Source organism: Trematomus bernacchii, unplaced genomic scaffold (genome assembly GCF_902827165.1).
Source record: "Trematomus bernacchii unplaced genomic scaffold, fTreBer1.1, whole genome shotgun sequence".
In the NCBI taxonomy this organism is placed as follows: Eukaryota; Metazoa; Chordata; class Actinopteri; order Perciformes; family Nototheniidae; genus Trematomus; species Trematomus bernacchii.
This window is the reverse complement of record NW_022987942.1, coordinates 2,674,018-2,698,415: the sequence shown is the minus strand read 5'-3', so window position 1 is coordinate 2,698,415 and position 24,398 is coordinate 2,674,018. Positions and strand designations below refer to the sequence as shown.

Sequence of the window (24,398 nt, the reverse complement as noted above, 5' to 3'; positions counted from 1 at the left end):
ACTCAAGTAAAAGTAAAGAAGTATGGGCTTCAAAATGTACTTAATTAAAAAGACGCCATAACTACCAATTGTTTTATAGAGTCAAGCTGGTAACTGGACCTCTCTTTACATTAACAGAGCAAACTTATATTTAAAATTGTCATACTGTCATTGTCATCGTCATACATACACCGATCACGTTTTTAGGTTGGAAAAGGCGCACAATGACTCACTGATTGATCACACCAAAACATTTTGGAAAATGATAGACGTCGAAAGTACAGGTATTTGTGTTAAAAATGTAAGGAATAAAAGTAGGAAGCTGCCAGAAAAATAAATAGTGGAGTAAAGTACTGATACCAGAAAAATCTACTTACAACAACAAAGTATTTCACTACTTCCCACCTCCGGGAGCTAGCCAATTGATAATGTTTCCTGTTGTCATATAAACATATTTTCATCCACCGTGCTCCTGGGAGAGTTCATCCTAAGTGTTTGTGATAATAGGTGTATTAGTATTTTAAATAATTCGAGCCGCATTAACATTGTGATTACAGTGTATTGGCTGTACCGCAGGGAGGTTTCCTTTTTTTCTTCTTTTTAACAAGGCTTTATTTACCCTTCAGGTTTAATCAGGGATCTTGACATGTGACTGGCTTTGATCAGCAGAGCAGAGGAAGGTTCTGCAGAGCTTCACCTGAGTGCAGAGGCTGCTGGGAAAACAGAAGAGAAAGGAGGGGGAGGGGGGGGGGTCATTGAGCGTTCTGCAGACATCTCACAGGCAGGAGGGAATATTTCAATGCTCGCTTTGAGGACGTTAACTTATTAAGCCAAGGTAACAGCTCGCAGTGAAAACATTAGCGCAGATTAACCATGGCAACGGGTCCTAATCAGACAGCTATGCAGGGAGACTGAGTGGAGATATGAGCCCACAGATGTGTTGTAGCTTCATTAGTTTAGTGTTGTTGGGCCCTTGGGAGCAGTGAAATGGTAATGCGAAAACGTTCGCGTTAATATTTTATAATGTTAAACACGAACAATGAAATATACTGGAATGCAGAATGGAATTTACTGAATGCTCACTCAACTATAATACTATAATAGTTTGTGTTGATTTAATATTTTGTAAAGCAGTTTGAAAAACACAAACAGTTATCCAATTAGAGTCAATGTACTTATTTAAATACATAATGGGTATATTAAAATGGTAACCTTTTTACAAAGAATAAGTGTTATTTGTTCTCCTGTTAGCTGCATTAAGGAACACTGTAAGACCTACATGCATTACAAATGCTTTCAAATGCATCATTCTTTACATATGTATGTCAAGCAAGTCAAGAAACAATGCTTAGCAAGACACAGTCAATAGCTACAGTGTATGTTATCAAATGCTTTTATTGAATTCTTTATACAGTATATGTTCTAAAGCAGGGGTCGGCAACCTTTTTGATATGATGTGCCATTAAAACAATTCATTTCATTGTTATCAGCGTGCCAACGATCGAGAATCATCAACAGGGGGGGGGGTGTTGAGGAGCGTTGAGGAGCTTGACGCTGGTGAACTATCAACAGGAGGGCGGGGGGAGCCGAATTTAACACATTTAAATAATTGGTTTAAACGGCATAATAATAAGGACGATCGTCCGTTCTGTGATTCTCCAGAACACACATGTTATGATATTAGGGTCAGGCAGAGTGAGATGAGAACGCTGTCCCTTTAAGAGAGAGAGAGAGAGGGGTGTGGCGGGTGCATGTGTGTGTGTGGATGGTAGAGCGACAGTGAGGGAGCGTGTGTATGTTTCTGGAAGTGAAACGAGGCAGCAGAAAAACAGAGGTCTGTGATGTATTTTGTGAAACAGAAGAACAGCTAAATAAATGCAACGGCCTCCCAAGAAGAGCTCGCCTCTCTCCAGTCATTTCAGCTAAAGTGGGTTATTGAACCTGAAGCTTGTTGCTTCTGCCCTCCTCGACTACGGTCTGGGAGCCGACAGGAAAGTTCAACACACAGATGGCCAGTCCGCCCCTTTGTAGCATATTATTTCAATGAGAGATGAGCAGATCGCCACTGGGCTTTCAACTAAAGACACAGCCACGCAAAAACGGTGTTATTTGTAAAGCTCCTTATGGGTACTGCAATTTGTGCTTTCCTCCGTGGTGAAACGATCAGCCCTGCACCACGGAGGAAAGCGGCAGAAAGTCACCTGGAGTTAAAGAGAGCGGGGCTGCGCTACGTGCATGGCTTCCTTCTGCAGGTAACGGGGAGACGCGGTCTCGTTCAGGATCCGAAAATACAATTTAAATATTTTGCACACTTATTCCACTTAATCCTAATGTGCCACTGGTTACGGTGTCGCGTGCCAATGCTGGCACGCGTGCCAGGGGTTGCCGACCCCTGTTCTAAAGTATTCTCTGAGAAATGATTTAGTGATGGAGGCAGTGGAACCAATCCCCCAGGAAGTGAGCAGACACAACAGTTGTACGTCATTGAGTCCAAAAAGACTCCATTCCCATTAAATAAATACAAAAAAACACATAATGAACGCTTGAGTAGCTTTTTAAATCATTAGGTTCACAAATGCACTAAAAGATTAATCTACTTTCCCTCACTATTTATTTGGCTAAGCCAAGACCGGAAGTGAAGGAACGGTTTGGAGGTGGGGCTTAAGGAAAGGTTCACGGTTGATCCGGGTAGTTTTCTGTTCCTGTCAGTCTTTTTTAAGTTATGCCACATCAAACAAGGCCCGTGCCTCAGGTATCATCTCATCGCTTCAATGCGGTGCCAAAGTTGCTTGTTTCTTCTCTTTCTAGCCTTTCAATCCCTTGACATCCACACTTAGCCTTAGCCTTGTGTGGCGGAGTTAAACTCATGTAATGCAGTCACAGCTGTGTTTTTGTAGAATATTTAAAAATATTTTAAAAGGTCTACCCAATCATGATCAAAGACCAGAACAATCTGCTAAATGTGATGCAAAAAATATGAAGAAAAAAATGCCTAACAGGCTGGATCTGTGTACAGCTACTGCACGCTAAAAGGTTAACCATGTGGTATAGTAATTCAAACACACAGTAGACTGAGTCATTAAGGAAAAGAGATTAATGAAATTTGGTTTGTGTTATTATGCTTTAAAAATATTAAATACCTGCATTTGCTAAATGTATACTTTTTACAGGTTCTTCATTTCTGTATATGAGTAAATACAATATGATAAATATTGATGGTCATGCAACAACATTCTGTTAAAATGATTAATTGTTATTAACCATCTGAGTCTGCTATTAGTTACATTGAGGTACTGTTCAATAAAGAAGGCATTTATTGGAGGTTTTTTATAGTCTGTGATCAATAAACCAATAGTATATCATTAGCCCACAAATGTTATATTCAATCTTTCTAATTACATGTACAAATATAACCTTAATTTGACTATATGATATTCCTGCATTGTTTATGTTCCTTTATTTGAAACGTTCTATTTGTTTGACGTAACATGCATTGACTGTGAAAACAACATGTCTTTTTTTATCCTAGCAAGACTGCTCTTGACCACTCAGTGTATCTCTCTTACCTAAGAGCAAAAACAAGAACACATTGGTGAATCCCATAAGCCATAGGTATTACAAAATAAGAACAAAGCGTGGGTACAAAGAAAAACAAGAGGAGATTTGGTCTTATGTTTCTGAATCTTTCAAACACTAAGCATGGTGAGTTTAGGAAAGAACAACAGCATATTATCTATATACTATTATGTAAGTAAACAGTTGTTTCTCTACACAACGCTGACCTTTTCTGTACAGCAGCATGATAAAACAAGGCATTGCACATCATTTGAAAATAAAAAGTAAAAAATAAACAAATGTAAAATAGAAACATCTCAAAATAGAAAATAAAAAAATCTATATATCCAAGTTGACCGTGAAAACAAAAAAAAGGTGGACTATCAGACAAATAAACACTATGAAGGGCCAATTACAGGTAACAAAATGTTAAAGTTGTATATTATTTACAAATAAGATGAAAAAGCTATCAATAATCAACACAGGTGTGCTCTATGTTAAGTTGCTCGCGCTGAACCCGTGTGTTTTGGTCCTTCAGGCTCTCCGTACCGAGATAAGATCACTATAGCCATCCTGCAGCTTCAGGAGGAGGGGAAGCTGCACATGATGAAGGAGAAGTGGTGGAGAGGAAACGGCTGTCCGGAGGAGGATAGCAAGGAGGCCAGCGCCCTGGGGGTGCAGAACATCGGGGGCATCTTCATCGTGCTGGCTGCCGGACTCGTCCTCTCCGTGTTCGTGGCCGTGGGGGAGTTCCTCTACAAGTCCAGACAGAACGCACAACTTGAGAAGGTAAGAAATACTCCTGACTGTTCTTTGTTACTTACAACAATGATAGCAGAATTTCTTACTATAGTCACATATGCTATGAAATGCATTGTCTCATAGCAAATACATGCAAATGCTAACAAAATGAAACAAAATATATGCTAAATATGCTATATGTTCAGTTAAATAAATAATTTGCTTGCCAATTAGCAAAGATCACACTATAATTACATTGCTATATCATATGCAGCAAGATAAGGGTTGGTTTCTTTGCATTTATTCACTTAGGCCCAATGGCGACAACGAGATAAGAAACGTGAGGAATTCTGCTGTCACCATGGATCCAAGCTAGACTTTAACCACCATCTCAAATGACCTCAAGAAAAACTCCAGAAACTTTTTTCTGTTGTATTCTAACATGATCTGAAACTTCCCAAGTCTATTGAACTGTTTTTATTTGTTGACACCCCCGAGGGAATGGGAACACTAAGAGCAGTTTAATAAAAGGAAGTTTGAAATGCTGGCAGTAATATACAGTTGGATCACAGGCCCTTTGCTCTGCTGCATGACCCATGACCTCTACACACACATCCACTAACACCCCCCCCCCACTGCTGCTGTCCATCTCCATCCTGCTATCAATGATGCTCACTGTGCATATCTGAGGCATTCAGCTCATCCACTAGAGCTCCCAACACCATCCTGACACTGAGAATGTGCTGATAGAAACGCCTGCACCATCAGAGAAATAATTGGGGCAAGTGAACATACATAATGGGTGAAATAGTGAAATATCTCCATGAATATATGTACTTCATAAATGCTCAGTTTTACATACTCAAGACACTTGTTGTAGGACAATAATCATAATATATATCTTAATCCAGACCTATTCAGCTGCCGATCATACACGGCAAAAACTGAAACGTTGACTTTAAATAAATGTAATTTTCTCAACAAATGTCACATTAGGTTAGTTGAAAGCAATAATATTAAGTTGAACCCAACATTGTATATTTAAAATGAATATTATTGCTTTCAACTAACCTAATACAGTTATGTGAAATCTGTTGACACAATACATTCAGTTAAAGTCATGGTTTAAGTTTCTTCAGAGTATTTAAACTGCTTCACTGATTTTAAGCCATGTCTTATATAGGCTAGATGCAGCTGATCAAATGGATTATAATACACACAAATGTTGTGTGAAATTTATCATTTTGTACATAACGTATGTCCTCAAACGTGACACTGTAAATGTATACTCATTTTTGTCACAATTGAAGGATATATATACTTAGACGTTTTTATATGAGTGTTTTTTGCATTAGCAGATCAAATAGCAGCTATTTTATACTCGGCTGAAAGACTTATGGTGAAACAGTAGAAGCACTTTAGAAGCACAATCAAAGCTAACTGTTAGCATTAAGCTATGACTAGCCAATACATAAAACAAATGTGACACTTTTATTATGTTTATTTATTTGTATCATCATTGTTAGTCATTACTGTGGACAGAGCGGCATCATGCCAACAATATACATTTATCATGTTTGGAGGTGGAGAAAGCCATGTCTTTTTTAGTGGAGACAAATAAGAAACAAACACAACAGAAGGAACTCTACATTATTTTAGATTAAGAAAATGCACATTCCAAAAAAACACAATAAGGTAGTTAATATATTGCGTACTGAATTAATAGTTTTATAACTTTCTGCATAAGCACATGACTTATATATACAAGTTGTATACATTATGTTATATGCTGCTGACCAGTTTAAATACTGCACAAAATGTTAACTTAGTATCTATAGTATATCTAGATCATTTTATACAACTTAATCAAAACATTTTTAGGAAGCTTTTTGTATATATTCTAATATCAAACTGTCAGAGGTGTGTACTGATTCTTAAGACACATCTAGTTAAAAAATGTTATACAATATTTAAAGGGAAATTACCCAAAGAATAGTTATCTGATAGTTTAAATAGACAGTATGCATGTTGTTCTGTCTCTCTAGAAAAAATAAACATTAATTATATTCTGTGGAGCTCCACACCACTTATCCTGGAGAGTCCAGAAACAGCCTCCTCTTACATCTGATGCTTTGATTGTACAGAGTTCAGCGTGGCCCACTCACCCTGTATCGATGGAACAGATGCCTCTGGTGTGTCATTATGTACAGTGAAAACACTCAGATATGCTAACACGTAATAAAACATACATATAGTAGTTTAAATACTGTGAAGGCCATGGCCGCCAGGCTTACTCATGTTACTTTATCACAGTAATGTTTACCTGCTTATGGGTCCATGAGATCATTCTATTACCATTATTAAAAAGTGACCGTGAAAAGGCATTTCTTGAAGAAAATACATCTAAAACATCTTAGATGATGATTATATTTGTGTAAGTGTTTCCCTCTACACAGTTGTGCAAAATAAGATACGTAAAAAAATGTGTATATTGATTAAATCTATTCAAAGTATTGGATAAATATGTTTTCTTAATGGTAAAAAACGATTTACACATGTGCAATAAGTCTTAAACATGGATTACTGTTGTTAATAAAAGTAAAACTCTACATTTTAACTGCAATTAGAAATTGCTTTGTATGAAATTGAAATTGTTATCTTGGTGTTAACGGTGAAATAAGAATTCAGATCCCAGAAAAAGGGTATGTACATGATTTCCGTATTCAAGATTTGCATTTTCCATGTTGTGTTCACGTTGAAGAAACACATTGTATAAGTGCATGAACAACTGCGCAACTCAAGTATGAATTCATTCAGAGGAATGGCCAAATAGAAGACTGGTCAAATGTAGCAGGACAATCCCAGGCATAGCATCAGCAAACCAACATATTTCTGAAATGTACAACAGGAAATGTAGGTGAGCAAAACACTTCAAGGCGACATTATATGGTGCTCCAGAGAAATATAATCTGCCCCTGATAAGCTTATTTTTTTTTATATCCGTCAGTACGGTTCCCCTCAAGCATCATATAATGTACACCATGTGTGGTACATGGTGATTGGTGGTACTTCCACTGGTGTTTTCTAAGATTGGTGCAGGCAGTCATGTAAGCATCAGTGTTCCCAAACATAATAACATGTTTGTTCATCCAACAATATAATGGAGCAGGTTATAATGGAGCATGTACAGTATGAGGGTGAACTCCATAGCAGCAGTGCTCCAGCACACGGTAATTCCTACACAATGTAATCCATCTATTCAGAGCGAGGTAAATAAAGACGGAAAGGATAAATAGAGCCAGCAGGCACCTCGCAGGCAGAACTGATAGTCTTTTTACATTCTCAAGGTTTCTTCATTCAATTGACAACACACCCCCCTGTTTTAAACCTTCTACAACACATTGCTGGCACTCTTGTTTCACGCACAAATGCCCCCACCATCACATGTTATGCACTCTGCTATGTGGACATGCCCTGGATTGGAGCACATGGAAGTGGGCAGAAATTGACAACGTCACATGTTTGCTTTGGATTGCTCACAGTGATTTAATTAGTTTGTACACAATAAAAGTATCCATAGACTAGAATAAAGTAGGGTTCAACTTCCAATTTTTCAAAAGCTGTTTAGAAGCTGCTCGTGTGCTAAAAAAAACGCTTCTGACTGAAAATACTTATTTAGCCCATCATGGAGGACCAAAGCTCTCCACTGAAACCCAGACAAATTAGTTTGGGATGGTATTCAGCTAGTTAAAGGAAGCTTCATTTCTGATTCTTAATTCCAGATTTAGCTTCTGGTCTATGTAGACCACAATATTTAAAGAAATAAACAATGGTTAAGGTATAGCTAAGGTTGTATTCTTCCTGAGGTTGAATAAAGGTCATGATTACAGTTTTCAAATAGCAGACATTAACTGTTGGATTGAGAGAGAGCATGAACTCTGTTGTACACCACGTCCACATTGCTACTGTTTCCTGCGTACGCACTAAATGATGGCACAGGAACCAAAAAGTGGACAGCAGATTAGCCAAAATCTTTTAGGCAAAATGATTTGGTGCCCAATCAATACGAGCATCCATAACCAAAAGCAATGCTTACCCCTTTTCAGCAGAGTCAGGGTTAGGGTTACAGTATAACAAAAGGTAAGAAATGATTGCTGGGGATATAAACTTTCAGTACTAACCAGCCATATGACTGATGGTAGAAGTTGAATTAGAGGTGCTTACATAGGTTACCACAGTTGGGTACAAAGTAAGTATTGTGGACATGAAAGACATGTTCCCCTATTAAACACACACCTATATTCCAAAAGAGTACATTCTAGGAATACATGTATGGATGTTTCAGAAAACAATTATACAATACAACTATAATTTACAAAGATTTTGTACAGTTTTGGACTGGACGGAAACAATTATAACAGCTGATTATGACTCAGACTTGTTGATTTAAAATATTTTTAAAAAGCCAATAATTAAGAAAACAAGATGTGTGTCCAACCCTAACCTGAGCCTGATTTTAGTCCATACATCCATTTAGAAAAATAAGATCCACTATGATGTGTAGTTTGTGCATCTCACAGTCCAGTGCTAATCTTTATCAGGCCAATCTGTGAAATTATCTTTTTTTTGTTGTTGTGAAAATCAACCATATATTTTTGTTTCATTGCTCCAGACTCCACATAATTGAATACCACCTACTTTTACATTGTTTTCTAACCATGATGCTGAAAGTGTCAAGTTGAAAAATGTGGTGCTAAGCATCTCTTTGTTGTGTTTCACATGCTTGATAGTGCACACCCTGCAATTTGCATTTTATAATTACTTCTGTAACATAAGAAAGGAGCAAAAATAGCAGCTAGTCATTAATATAAATGGATGAGCCATACAGCCTCGTACACAGTAGAGCAACTGTTAATAGTTGTATAAAGGTTTAATAGACATGTTATTGAAATATAGTATGTGTTTTGGAGAGATTACTGCATTTACTACACAGATTGTAATGCCACAGGATGAGCGTATTGTTAAAGACACTTGTTAAACATTTTAATAAAAGTATTAATAAACATTTGATAACTTTACCAGCTTCAGACCTCTTTAGGCTTGTCATTTTTTATTCATCCACCATGACTATGACACTTTTATTTTCTTGCCTCAATCATGTTCCCTGTACAATATTTAAGTACATTTCATCATCGCTGCTACACGCTCGCATGTTTTCTTTACAGAAGTTTGTGAAATATTCATGTTTGCCTTCAAATCCATAAACAGATAAGAGGATAAATCCAATAAATGTCTGTGCACCTACTACAGAGGTTACTATTGGAACTGTTTGGCGTAGTGTATTGTAAAGACTGTAAAGAAAGCTAGCTATCAAAAGTGAAAAACTATTCAAATTACAATTTTCCGCAGATTTAAACACATCACTTTCCCAGTGTTAATCAATGGGAAAACGTTTTTTTGGGCCCAATGACGTTAGACAGATGGAAGTTGTAATCCCACTGTTTGGCCACTACGAAATGTGCTTGAATGTCCATAACACTTCCTAGGGACTTTGGTTTTACAAACTATAACTGCCTTACAAGAAATAGTAGGTGTCCAAACTTGAAATAAAGTTTCTTGCCACAGATCCATCAGTATCCTTTGGAGAAATTATCATAAGTCTCTCCCAGTACACTCAATTTGTGATCATTCTTCCAGACATCATATCTCCGCCTGGCTCAGGTGACACTATCATCTCTGTAATGTTTATTTACAAGAACATGTCATTAGATATAACAGGATTTTAGGCTATATGCATTTACAAAAAAAATGTATTGACTGGGAGCAAACTGTTCATTTGAACTGAAACCAAAGATCGAGTTAAAATGTTTCTTAGTAACCTGGACAATAGATGTTGACCTCACAGGCCAGCACCCGCTAACAGTCCCTCACAATTTACAAAATGTTGATTGAATTTTCAAGGAATTATTGCAAAATGAATTGATAACTGAACATATATTCTAAATCTGAATGGTTAATTATCACCTACATGACATCGAAACAAAATGTTTTGACAAAAAAACAATTACAGTATACAGTTAAAATGAGAAACGCTGTGTTTTTCGCTAACCTCCATGAATGCATTTCTATTATATTTCTCATATCTTGTTAGCAGGCAAGCTTGCCACCCAGACTGTGACTGCAGTTCTGGGGTAAACAACATACAACATGTTGACAGCGTTGGCTTTGAAGGAGCTAAGCTAGCTCCTATAAAGCTACTTCAGTGAGCTAGCTAGTTTCCTCTTGCTAGCCTAAACACACCTTGAACCTCCAAGTATGAAACCCAAATCAATCTTAGCTGGTTGTGGGTAAGATGGCAAAGAGGATTTCTCAAACAGTTTTTTTTTTATGTACAAAGTTAAGTTTACATTAAGTGCGTAAGGTGGCTTTCACGTTTTGACCATGTTTGGATAGATGGAAATATTAACCTCTGCTCTCGTAATGCATGGTATCAAAGGCAGAGCACAGTCAAGGCGAAAGAGACAGTGTTAGATTGCTTTTCCTTCTCAAAAGATGTTTAAAAAATGTTTTAAAAGTTATTCTTTGTAATTTAAGCAAAGTAAGATATTTTAGAGAGCTCATTTTGGACTCCATTATGTTCAACTAAATGTCATGCCTCATTGACCTTCAATGGAGCATTTCTTTGTCATCTCCATGCTAGTCTGTCAGATTTCCATGATTACCATGGTTGTCCCCTTCCTCCCTCTCCTCCTCCTCTACCTCCTTTTTCTCTTCTCCTGCCCCCCCCTCCCTCAGCTCCTCCTCCGCTTCCTTCTCCCCCTCCTCCTCCTCCCGCTCCTCCTTCTGCTGCTGCTTTTTCCTCTCTTCCTGCCTGCTGCTGAGGCTGCTGCAGACTAACCTGGCTCTTGGGGTGCGGGGACCACCAGCTGTGTGTGAGGAACCCATCTCATCAATCCAGCACAAAACACACACAAACATGCCTGCATACATTTAGATTCACACACACATGCACGAGTAGAGATGTCTGTGCGCAGAGGAAAAGTCTACAGGTGGTTGGTCTAAGTTATTTGGCAAGTTTTTGTAAGTTTTCAAAGATTTCTCAGAGGAGGAGCTGCTTCAGAGGCAGAAACATATATAGCCGTAACCTCCTGGACTCTATAGCTTTGTCTCATATCAGTGTTAGAACAGACCAATGGGACTATCCATTTCCAAAGGCAGGAGACCAAGTAATGCAGCCTTCATTCACTAACATCTAGAAGATCCTCTGTGTATCTTTGGCTAGACAAGTATGTCAATAATGGACAATTCTTCCAAACCATTTTCTTTCACTATTAATGCCATTATTCAACAATTCAAGCTTTCTATAATCTCTGCAAAACAAAGCTAAGGTATGGTTAATATTAAAGAAAGATTATGGTTTGTAGAAAGTTAGAAGTTAATCACAGGTACATGACAGGAAGCAAAAGCAAAGCGAGACATGCTACACCATCAAAGACAAACCAAACGGGCACTAAAAAAAGTGCCGCCTTGGGGGTACTTTGGGTCGTCTCACGTCGCCTGCATCAGGGCCAAAAGGTTGTACTTAAATACATGACAAAGACTACAGCCAACGGCAACCAGCAAGTAGGTTTTGCGTCTGTCTGATAGGAAATAACTCGACACGGTTTAGTTGAATACTTGTTCTGATCCATTGTGGTCAGCTTTGACTTAATGCAGTCTATTATTTCTGTAAGCAGACTGCTTATAGGTATAGCAGACCATTTTATTCTTCAGTCATATCGATCCGCAGAAAGACGTCTGGTAAGTTAAATAACAAGCTGTGGTCAATTAGTTGTTAGTCCCTTAATGGTCAGAAGGCCGTTTACAAATTCCATCTTAGGTGACTAGTTTAGATCCTGCTCACCCTGTCGAGGTTTATTTCGCAGTAATGACCAACTCGCTGTAGATTCTGCTTACATAACAGCAGGCGGTGGTAGGTAGTACTTCAAAATGGAAATTCAGAAACTTAGGGCTGTGGCTCAACAGGCTGTTGTTATTTCTACATCAAACCTTCTCACCACAACCCTAACCCTAACCCACAATAAAAAAAACATGATATGGCTTTGGCGTGAATTCAACATGCTAAATCAAATAAACGTGCTAAATCTATTAAAGATGCTAAAGAAGCCAACAAATGTCGATTTTGGAAATGGTGCAGGACACAAAGTAATTAAGGCAACCAACGCTCATGGACAGCAGACATTGGCTGACCGTTGGCCTGGTGGTCGGGGTTTACATGTTTAGCTTCTCTACATGTTGGACAGACACTCCCTGACTTGGCATTTGATGTTGGATTTGTGTGTAAGTCATGAAGTGCTGATCTGCCGAAGGAGATGTAATTTCCCTGGGTGGCATCATTAAAGATTTATGCCGACACAGAGTAAATGTAGGATTACAGCACCGCGCCCAATCCCATCTGATCACAGCTTCACAACTGTTCCTTCTCCATTCAAACTAACCAGAGCCCATTAGTTGACTCTCACAGGTGAGACCTCCTATATGCTGGATTTAGAAAATACATTTTCCAGATTACAATTAACCTTCTAAACAGGACTTCCATAAATGACCTTTGTCTGATTACTTTTGGATTATTGCAGCTATAAAAGACATATAGAATGAGATGACACCAACTGTGCACTGGTACCCGGTAATGTCTTCATGATACACAGTTTGATTAACTATTATTTAAGTGTTGAAGATCAGGCCTGTGTAAATAATGGCATCGACTAAATGCACCTTTTTCTTTCGATGACTGCTCTCAGCATTAGATTTACGACCCTTCCGTTGTCCTCAAAGCAGGCAGGCCCCTTCCTCTGAGCGATCCCATATTGCTGCGGCTGATTGTTGAGCATCATAAAAACTCTGTAATCCAATGACCCTAAGCAGCGGCCATCAATCCAGGCTGCCAGCAGCAGGCAGCCATGATGGCAGTGTGTCCCCTGAGTGCCAGCAGAGTGGACCAGTGTTCCCCAAAGCCTGCAGCTACACAGCTTTTACTGGTAAAAAAAACTGCAATGCCATTTAATTTTACAGGGGGGGAATCAATATTATGAAAAGCCAGCATGTTGGGGTTTAGATTATCAGCAGTCACACTGTGACAAACATTTGTAGGCATTTCTTGTGTTAGCTGCAGGGCATAACATACATTAGTAGTAGCACTATATAGAAGATGCCTGCAAAAACCACAGAGATGGAGGTTTGATAGGTTTTACAAAAGTCAACTTAAAGGAGCTGAATGTAGCATTTGAACATCAACAAATGATTGTTAGACCTAAATGTGATAATTATTGTACAAATTAAACAATGGCCCCTATTTAACACCCCAATTTTACTCTTAATGTTCCAATGAAGTTTATCTTAAAAAGGCTTTGACTGACTAAGAGTAATTAAACAAAATGTCCATGTATTGATAAATCCAGAATGAAAATCCACAATACGATTTGATTATGGCTTATTTTAAATCTCATCTATCAGTTTTTTAAGCAGTAGCAGGCAAAAAATAAACCTAATGTACGCCGTAATCTAGTGACCAGACGGTGAACATAGTGGAACATTTAGCAGTTAAAGATACAGTTATTTGTATCTAAGGGTTGATAGAAATCAAATCAAAGCAAGGCTGAGAAAGAGATGAATATGTATTTTGGAATGGAAATTGATGTCTGAGAGACATGTTCAGATTTGTGTGATTCCCAAGCAGATTGGGATGTAGCTTCAGAGTAGCAACAGGCTGAATCTGCACCCTCACCTAATGTGAGGTTCACAGAGACCTACATTTTTGTCTTGATTGATATTTCTTGTCATAATCAAAAGGTCAAGTTGATGTAAAATGGCCGACAACATTTAACTTGTGGCATGTGAGTTGTCATTGGTTGCTAAAAAACATAGATGAATACAGCTTCAGCCTTGATTTATTCAAATAGGTTGTCTTAACAAAACATATTATGGTCAACGTAATGTAAAATACTGCCTTTATGTCACACCAGTTGCATTGTTACTGCAATTGTCGTTTCCGCATGTAGTGGAGCACGCGCGTGAACTGCGAGCGCCGGAGCCTCGCAGCAAGCAAAACTGCGGTGCGCCTAATTGGGGTGCATTTGCCATTCAGATGAGGCTCCCTCCGCAAAATGAGGACCCACGCAGTCTGCGTGATCTGCGTGTAGGGAGGGGCAGGCCTGATAGTGGGTACATTTTAATTTATACTATCAGCTAGATTTACCATGTGCAAAACGTTGGTGAATCGTAGCATAATAAAATCCATTCTACTTTTCACTTGGTTAGCAGCATGTTGATTGGTGCAACTAAAGCACCAGTAGTCAGGAGGTTTAAAGCTAGGTAGTTGATAGACAGCAAGAGGAAGCTAGAGATTTAAAACTCCGCCCAATGTTGCCAAATCTCTTCCAAATAAAGCAACAAACACTTGCTACAAAGTTGCTAAATCTAGTGAAAAAGTTGGCAACACTGACAACCCATTACTTCATCTTCCCTCAGAAGCAATGTCTGCTGGCTGCATGGCTGCTGTTAGTTTTCACATATGTTAAGGTAGTAGCTAGTGGAAGTGTAAGAGTGTCCTGGCACAGTGCGCGCAGATAGGCATCAGGTCATTTGACAGGCATGTTGTAAAATCATTTCATTTGAGTGGAATGAAAGGATTTAATGGATTCAGATTATTCTTTCTTTTCTTTTCTTTTCTTGCCAGACCATTTTATTCATTTATTGCTGTATGGATTTAAAGAGTATTTGTAATAATACCCACTATAGCTTCAACTGTAAGTGTACTATTGTCTTAGAATGAATGTGGTATAGATTTCCTGATGTTAAAATGCTTTATCACCTCTGAATCAATTGCAAAAAGGTGTCAATTTTCTACTGCATTTCCACTCTGGCTTTATCCATGAATGTCACCATCAATAGTCAGAGGAAGATTAATTGCAGAGATAGGGCTGGCCTTTAGGTAAGTGCCTGAATTAGCCTCTGAGGGATTATTATACACACTGGAAGACCTCACAACCAACCACATCCACTGTGTCAGCTTCTAATTTGTATGTTACTATAATAAAGATAAGTATACACTGGGCCCAAGTACTAATCATGGCTTTCAAATAAAACTGAACACTTTGTTAGCTACATTAAACAGCTTTTAACTGGAAGCACACACACACACAGTGTCTCTCCTCGCAGAAGCAGGACAGTTCCATTAGCAGATGCTGATGTTGTTTCGCTCAGTGTTCCACAGTAGCTTATGAGAAAAGAGGAGACAATGTGAAGAAACAGCAGTTTAATTGAGCATGCAGCGACTAGGATATTCAGTCTGATGAAATACAATGTGCATCAATAAGTGATGGTGTTCTATGGGCCTGTAAAACCCACCAGGCTCACTGAGAGTGTGTTTACGCACATGTGGAGATGCCTGCCGGGGTTGTGTCTGTGCATAGATTTAGTTCAGCTGGCGTCTCGTGTTCCTGAGTGGATATTTACGTGAGTCACTACCCCACAAAGAGCATGTATCCTGCTAACCCTGGTTTATGATGAAAAAACCTATAAGGTACTTAACATGTTCTGCTAAAACTGTCATGTCTTACTTTCAAACCTAAAATCATTATTGCAGCCTTCAAAGCAAATTAAGCAAAACCAGGTAATGTAATAAACACAGGGCCTGATGGGATAATAACTCATGCCAACAAAACTAATGTCCGCCCAGGTCGACGTCCAAACATTCATATCATGAAGCCATTTGGTAGAATTTTTTTTACACTTAACATATATTTTTAAATGTATTCTTACACACAAAACTACTTCAACAAACCAACATTTAAAACAAACAAACAGCTAAGTGTCTTTAGCTTCCAGCATAAGCAAATTGCGCTTCCATAATTCATGCTACAGGAGTAAATATTAATTAATACAAAAATCTGCATATATAGTTTTAAACACAAACCATGTCCCTTTTTTTTTATATATTCATTTTTTTTCACTTTACCAATATCAAGCTGAATGTTCCTCCAGGGTTTTTCCCAATGTAATGCTCCGCTCTTTGTCTTTCTCTCATTATCTCCCCAGTGCTGCTATTTTTTTTCACGCTGCTCAGCCACGCACTCTATGCACTGAACGTTTGTTGATGCATTTGAGTGTGGGATCAAAAGTGCTTGATATGGGATAGGACTCACTACCAGTTTAAAAGTAGACTTGCTGATATCAGACAGTTCTGTGTGACGTCTTTGCTTTATTTACACATTTCATTTTGCTTTATTTACACAGTCATAGTGTCACAGTCGAGACCGACCGTCTGGCCAGGGAGTTCTCCTGATTCTCCAAACATCCAGTCATGCTCTCTATAGAAAATATTCTTGCAAAACACGTTGTCAGAGGCAATTCATCAGACCGTTATTTCTCTCAGTATTCAATCACCACATCCCGCTCAGAAAACATTTTGAAGATGTGTCTCATTTTCATGTTCCTGGAGAGAATTGAGATCTCACAGTCTGAACATCACAGCTGCCACATTCCATTTGAGAATCTGATTCTGTTTAACGGGTTGAACGGAATATGGAAACATTTAATCATTCAATTATATATGAATCTCTGAATTGACTACGTATTAATTTTATTCATTGCCAGTCAGGCTGTATATGGTGAAATGTGTCCAGATGTTGGGTGATAATCACAGAATGTGGATAAAGCTGCACTCGGCAGTATTTACATTTAAATCTGTCTTCATACATGTATACTGTATTATGAAGTTAGGTTATAATGTGGGGCTACAAGTGTGTGTCTTATCCCCACTGGAGATGTAGCTAATTCTCTCTGAAGTGATTTATTACTCTGTTTACTCAACACTTTAGAGAATAACAGTTGATGCATAATTCTGATTAGTATGTATCAACTGGTTTACTTGCCAGTTGTATCAACTTTAATCCAAGGCTAATTATCCAGTGGAATTGTCATTGTTATTTTGCTTCACATTACAATTATGTAGTTTTACAGCTTTTGTTTTAAAACAGACCTTGAAAAATGACAGCATTGAAGGTCTATGTAGGAAAGAGATCCGGGTGGATGGATGAAAGGATATTAAATAGTACGCATTGTTTCTGGAAATTAAATGTTGTGATCATCTCCAGTCATATTAAATGCACCCTACTGTACTTCCAAACAGCAGTATCACAGCATTAACTATGACCTTATCAGTGAAAAGAGCATCAGTAGGTAGACTTTGCTGTATTCCTGTGGGGTTTTCTTTTACTTTTGGAAACTATCTATGCCCACACTACAAGACATGATGACACAGAGATGCAATTTCAGGACAGCACTGTCACACAATGAAAAGAGGAACATTGTTCGTCTGTCAGGTGTGTATGCATTGATATTCAAAGTAGTTTCTGATAGGTCACATACTAAGTTGTACCAATCAATCCTACACTGGGGTTCCAGCCCTGGTCAGTTTTTTCTTTTAAACAATAGGGTAGGAGTGAAGTGAAGGTGTGAAGGTTTGAGAAGGTAAAATGTCCTGCTTTGCCTTGATGAAAAAAGGCTCCATTCTAATCATCATTATGTCTGCGGCTCTTGCTGAGTGTTCCTGTGTGCAGAAAAGAACCCTGAGTTAATTGGAATACACTGACATTTGACAATGAGCGGTAGGAATGTGCATTTCTGAGTCTAGAGTTTACGTCCAATTACAAAACCTGCATTGTTTGCTATTTTCTACCTGCAACCAGGACTTTTTATGAACTTTATATTTGCAATAGGTGCATTTTTTTCATGTGGGTTGCAATTTGCCTTTAGTATAAATTATCTTACAAATATTTGCATTATACGTTTACTACAAATAAGCTAATTGCTAATGTCAATGTTATTATGCTTACAATGACAATGTTTAGCAGGTATATTGTATACCACGTTCAATATCTTCTTTGTCCATGTTACATTAGCTCATTAGCACTCAGCACGAAGTATTTCAGTACATTTTATTTAGCTGAGGCTTTTATCCATGGAAATGTACAATAAGTGCAATCAACAATGAAAAAGCTTTAAAGTAGCAAGAATCTAAACCATATTCAATTCTACATACAGAAATGAGACATCTGTTTTTATTGGCCTTGGTGCAGTGGTAACAGGTGGGTTTTCAGTCTCCAACGTAAGACGGGTAGACCTACAGGCGCATTCTTGTTGAGTGGTACCTGGGTCCCACTCGCAGTGAGGTGATTGGCCAGTGCAGAGCTAAGTGCACATTCTGGAGTGTTTGGTTTAGCCATGTCTTGGATGTAGAAAGGACCTGATCCATTCACAGCATGGTAGGCCAATTCCAGTGTCTTGATGCGGATTCATGCAGCAACTGGTCACCAGTGAAGGGATCTGAGGAGCAGTGTAGTGTGGGAGAACTTAGGTTGAAGACCAGGAGGGCTGCAGCATTCTGGATAAGCTCAGACCAGCCAGGAGGGAGTTTCAGTACTCAAGGTGCGAGTTTACAAGAGCCTGAACAAGAACCTGTGACTCTTTCTGGGTCAGTTGTGCGTAGGTGTTCGGATCAGGGGGTCACAGGTTCAAACCCCACTGCAGTCAGCATGTCGTTGTGTCCCTGAGACACTTCACCCCAAATTGCTCCTGGGGGGGTTGTCCACAGTATTGAGTATGTAAGTCGCTTTGGATAAAAGCATCTAACAAGTAACATGTAATGTAATGTAATGTTGAAGATTGTGTATCTTCATGAGTGGGATGTGAATTGTTGTTGGCAGAGAGCAACAGTTTGTTGTCCACCAGTAAAGTTGAGGTTAATAGGAATAGTTTTTCACGTACTTGGTCAGAAACCATAGAAAATGAACAAAAAAAAAAGACCTGATCTGATGATGGTGCCATACCTAAATGTATATAGCTAGCATGGCTAAAGACTCATTGAAGGCAATTTTGCTGAACTTTCCAATATTGACGCTGAGTTCTGAGATAAAAGAAACAACCTCACATTGTTCTGATACTGTGAAAAGATGTTATGGGACACATTGGCTATTGCTAATGTATACCAGATAGTAGCCGCCCAAAGAATATGAAACACATAAACATTCAAAATACTACTGACATGTATTAAACATTACAGATTGTCCAATGTCCAACAAGTACAACATTTGATGTTGGAATGAAGAATATCTTGCAATATGTCACACACTGTATGCATCAAAAGCCTTGCATGTGCAGCAACAACCACAGATTCACTACTGATGTATTCTGACACTATTGTGGAGTAATTCCTTCACACCTTCCACTCCACTACACAGCCTATGGACCTGCACCTCCCTCCATCATTCCTCTTACCATGTTCCCATCCAGCATTCCCTCCATTCCCAGCTTGATACACTGTATATTTCACCATTTTCCCCTTTGGCCGTTCTAAGCTGCAGTGGTGGGTGGTGATGGGTGGGGGCTACAAAACGAGGCTGCCCTCAGGGAGAACAGGCCTGTTCACTTGCCCATAATATTTGGACCGGGGAAGCAGCCTGAAACCCATTCTGTTCTCCTTTTTCCCACGCAGAGGTCCTTCTGCAGTGCGATGGTGGACGAGCTGCGGGTTTCCCTCAAGTGCCAGCGCCGGCTCAAACACAAGCCCCAGCCCCCTGCCATGGTGAAAACAGAGGAGGTCATCAACATGCACACCTTCAACGACCGCAGACTCCCAGGGAAAGAGACCATGGCCTAAAATGGGATCCTCAATCACTTTATCACCCTCTCTCCTGCAGCGAGGAGGTTTGCAGAGACACTGGGGTAAAGGGTGGGGGTAAATGGTAAGGGGGGGTTTTAATGGTGGACAGTTGGGTTATTCCGGAGGTGCTTGCTTGAGTATATTGACAACATGTTTCTTTATAAATAGCTACGGATAAGAGATTTAACAATATTTCCTGTGGAAATAACTTGAACCTGGGTGAAATTTCAGTGAGTTACCTCAGTACTCTTACAGGTGCCAGGATTGTTGAAACCCAGGAGTCAGAGAGAGAAGGTATGGATATAAATTTAAGTTGGGACAAAGCTGGTCCCCTAAAAAAGGAAAATAATTGGACCTATCTTATTTAGCTGCTGCTCAGTCAGTCTTTCGCTAAAGAGGCTGGTGGAGCAGCATTTAGAGCATCTCAGAGATTATGAGCTTATAAAAGATGCTTACTGGGGGATTAAGGAGAAAAGTTTGTACAGGATTGTTTATTTTCAAAAGTTCAGCTCTCTAGAATTAAACCCGAAGCCCTGAAGATGAAGGCGGACTCTGCAGCTAAATGTACAGAGAGGCACTGCGCAGTCAGTCAGTGATATTGATCGACTTCAAAACGGATATACTGTATATCATCTATCAGGCAATAAGTGATATCATTTATTTGTGTTTCAGAGTACTAACCCTTTGAGTCTTTAATGTAGGGGAGGGGAGGGGGGGTTATATTGGGAAGTTCAAGCAGAGGATGGAGTAGAGGTAATATAGTGAGCTGCCGATGTATCAGCCAGTAGTCACTTAAAAACGATCCTATGGAGGAACACACTCTTAATGTTAATAAGGAGGAACCGTGGAATGGGGTGGGCACAACTCACCAAGTCTAAATTCATAGCAATCAAAAAAAACACAAACTCTATTTATTCAAAGTATTTATTGTTTTATTTATGAGACTCCTTATTTATTATCTCTACGGACTGGATTTTCACTACTGCCGTGAACACACCTCACTTTACCTCTGTATGGGTACACACAGTTTCCTACCATTTGCTCTGTGTCAAGTCTTCACTTTCATTTTGTACTCCTGTGGCTTTGATTTCGTTCTTTGGCAGTAAAGCTCCATATTTACTTGTGCAAATGCAATTTCTATGAAAACGTGTTTTTGTACGAAGAGAATCAACATTTTGTAATGATTTTTATCAAAACAAATGCACCATGAAGAGTGTAATCAAACGCAGAGAGGGGGGGGGGGGGCGTCCTTCAGGCCGGGAGTTCAGGAGGCTCTCCTAGACACTAGACAGAGCCAACACACACACACATATATGCACACAAACACACACACAAACACCACCGAGAGTGCACACATCCTCCATGGAGCAGATTCACACCAATTAGTTCTTTTAGTGAGAGAGTTCTGGGAAGCATCAGTGACATGTTTTGCAGAAGAAGAAAACAGAAAGTATTTTTATCATGTAAAGGAATCATATTTAAAGAAAGATATTTTTACTTCACATGAAAGAAGTGTAATGATAATACTGGTTAGAGCAAATACTTAGTGTACACACACGGAGAGGGAGGAAGACTGCTGATGATGCTTATGGTTATCTACACCCCCGATTACTGATAGACTGCTAGAATCCAGTGCTGAGCAATTGTGTGTAAATGGTTTTAAAATGGGAAAATATGTATTTAAAAAATAAAATTAATAAAGAACACTTAACTAATTTTGAACTTGTTGTGAAAACAAAATGGAGTGCACACAGTTTACCCTTTGAAGTTGATGCACAAATTTAAAGAAAATAAAAGAGTATTCACAAGTTTCACCTCTTCTGTGTCTTTATTATATATTAGCGCATGAATCAAGTGTGGCAAAAACAGAGTGAACATGACAGCAGGTTAATTAGAAAACATACACTTAACAAATAGCAAACTAAAAGGCCCTTGTGGGCCATTTAATAATGTAATACATGCTGGGCCTTATTTGGGAGGGGTGTGTCCAATTAAAATGAGTTTGAGGCATTTATTATGGTATCTGCATTAAAGGGGACTTTCTTAATCTGGCAGAGCTGGTGTCATGGCTGCCGGATTTAGCACCCCCTCCGTTTCTTTGGCCGGGATGGTCACAATCTCACCAAAATCACAATGGTATTTCCCTCTACTTTAAGCAAAATAAATCCTTTTAATCTGGATTCATGGTGTAATGAAATGGTAGGGGGGCATTCTAAATCTGGCAGAGTTGGTGTCATGGCTTCTGGATTTGGCGACCCCTGTGTTACTTTGGCCAGGATGGACATACTCTCTCCAAAATCACTCTGGTGATCAGTTTACGGAAGCAAAAGCATTTACTCTGAGCCTATCAGGTGAAATATTAAAGGGGCCCTATTATGCTCATTTCAGGTTCATATTTGTATGTTAGCCTCTACTGTGACATGTCTCCATGCTTTAATGTTCAAAAAGCTCTTTATCTTTCTCATACTGCCTGTGCTGCAGCACCTCTTATCACCCTCTGTCTGAAACCAGAGCCCAGTCTGCTCTGATTGGTTAGCCGGCCGGCTCTGTTGTGATTGGTCAACTGCTCAGAGAGGTCCTGCCCCTTAGCCTACAGGGGGTGGGAGAGAAACTCCCTCTGGAGGGAACATAGGGATTTGAGCCTTTGCAGACCATTCACATGCACACAAACACAATAACACACTGCAGGAGAGGGTAAACTACAAAAAGCATGAAAGGGCCTCTATAAGTTTAACCACTATATAGTAGATATGCAAACATACAGGTTGATCAAGCCCTACAAGTAAATAGGCTTCCAATGTCCAACATATTGTCAGCTAGCCAACGCCGATCTGTGCTTAACTGACATCTCCCGTCCAGCTTTTCTCCACCTTAGCAGGGAAATGACATCTTTATTGATCTCTCCAGCCATGTTCCAATAGAGCACACTTCTAATCAGCCAGAATGACGGAAAACACCTGGCTGTGCACGTAACTTTAAGAATTATTAATCCCTTCAACAATTCTTGACATGCTTTTGAAAATAAGGTCAATAAATAGGTGTCTTCTATTGCTAGTGTGTAATTAAATGGAGCCCTTGTTAGTAAGTCAAAAACCCTCAAAGTACACCCTGTAGGGAGTAAAACTCTAACACAGAAAAAACCTCCCCAAAACGCCTCGTTGGAGATTTCTCATGTTCTTCCTGGGCATCGTGACGTCTGGATACCCAGTAGCCACGCCCAGATCTATGACGCACCCTCTGCCAGCCAAGCATATATACTGTTGGAATCTCAGGTTCAGTTCAAAACAGTGCTAACTGGGCTAACGAAGTTGCTAGCGTTTACATATATCAACTACAATGTCAGCAGATGGCCGTACATGTTTCTCATAGCAGGAAAATGTCTGCATTCACACACGAAATACTCATAGACAGTATACTCCGGGTGATTTACCGTACGGTCAGTCGCGAAACTTAATTACATTATAGTTGGCTTTCCTAGCATGTATGCTACAAAGCTAAACAACAAGGCTACCTATAGCTAGACATACTAGGAAAAACATTGTTTTTATGCAAGCTAAAAAGAATGACCGACACGTAGCAGACTACCGTATAAGATTGCAATTGTAAACACGTTATTGCTAGCCATGAACCACTAGCTTTTGTTCATAGTAGGTTGGCATATTACACTGAACAACTAGCAAACGTAGCTTAGTTTGTACAAAAACTGCTGCTCCGCTCAGAGCCGAAAAAACACTGTGTTAGACATGGGCGGAGCCTCTCTGGTGGTTGACTAATCAGAACAGAGTGGCCGAGCTGACCAATCGGAGCACACTGGGCTCACAGGGAGGGGGGGGCAGGACCTCAAACAAGCCGTTTAGGGCAGAGAGTGAATACCGGTGAATACACATACTTTACAGAGATGCTGTATGCGAAACCAATGTGAGTTTGGAAAATTGCACAGTATAAATCTATTTTAGTATACCTCAACAATGGAATTATGATCAGTGGAAATGGCCATGACATGGGCCCTTTAAAGAATAGTCTGGTGCAATCTTATTAATGTTCCATTTCTCTCTTAATTTTAGACACTGATGCTGGCAACCATTTCTAAACCAATAATAGTTCTCAACCTGCATTCACATGATCAGCAGGAAACTGCTCTGCACTGAAGTGGCCGTTGTTTTTCTACGGAGACAGCGTTGCTGCGGTGCCGTCCGACTTGGTCGTGAAGCGCTAGCCTCCACGCTGCGCTCAGACTTCATATTATTTCATCTTTGACCTCGTTTACCGCTGACCTTTCAACTGGAAACCAATCAGGAGAGTATCAGCAAATTTCATATAATGTGAATGCAGCTTAACAGAAATAATATTTCAACAAACAATGACCTCAGTCTAGGATAATGTCTACGGCAGCTCTAACCCC

The 24,398-nt window shown here is 39.3% G+C and overlaps 1 protein-coding gene across 2 annotated transcripts in view; it reads left to right on the top strand.

Annotated features, from left to right (window-relative positions):
* The window catches only part of grik2 (glutamate receptor, ionotropic, kainate 2), a 274,277-nt gene extending 254,195 nt beyond the window's left edge, over positions 1 to 20,082 (top strand). Inside the window, exons 15-17 of one of the 2 annotated variants that reach the window (XM_034115672.1) lie at positions 4,073 to 4,323; positions 4,588 to 4,615; positions 19,829 to 20,082. In XM_034115672.1, coding sequence (XP_033971563.1) covers positions 4,073 to 4,323; positions 4,588 to 4,615; positions 19,829 to 20,082 — 533 coding nt within the window. The remainder of the gene's footprint in view (positions 1 to 4,072; positions 4,324 to 4,587; positions 4,616 to 19,828) is intronic. The other variant, XM_034115673.1, reaches the window with a different exon arrangement.
* Positions 20,083 to 24,398: the final 4,316 nt, after the last annotated feature.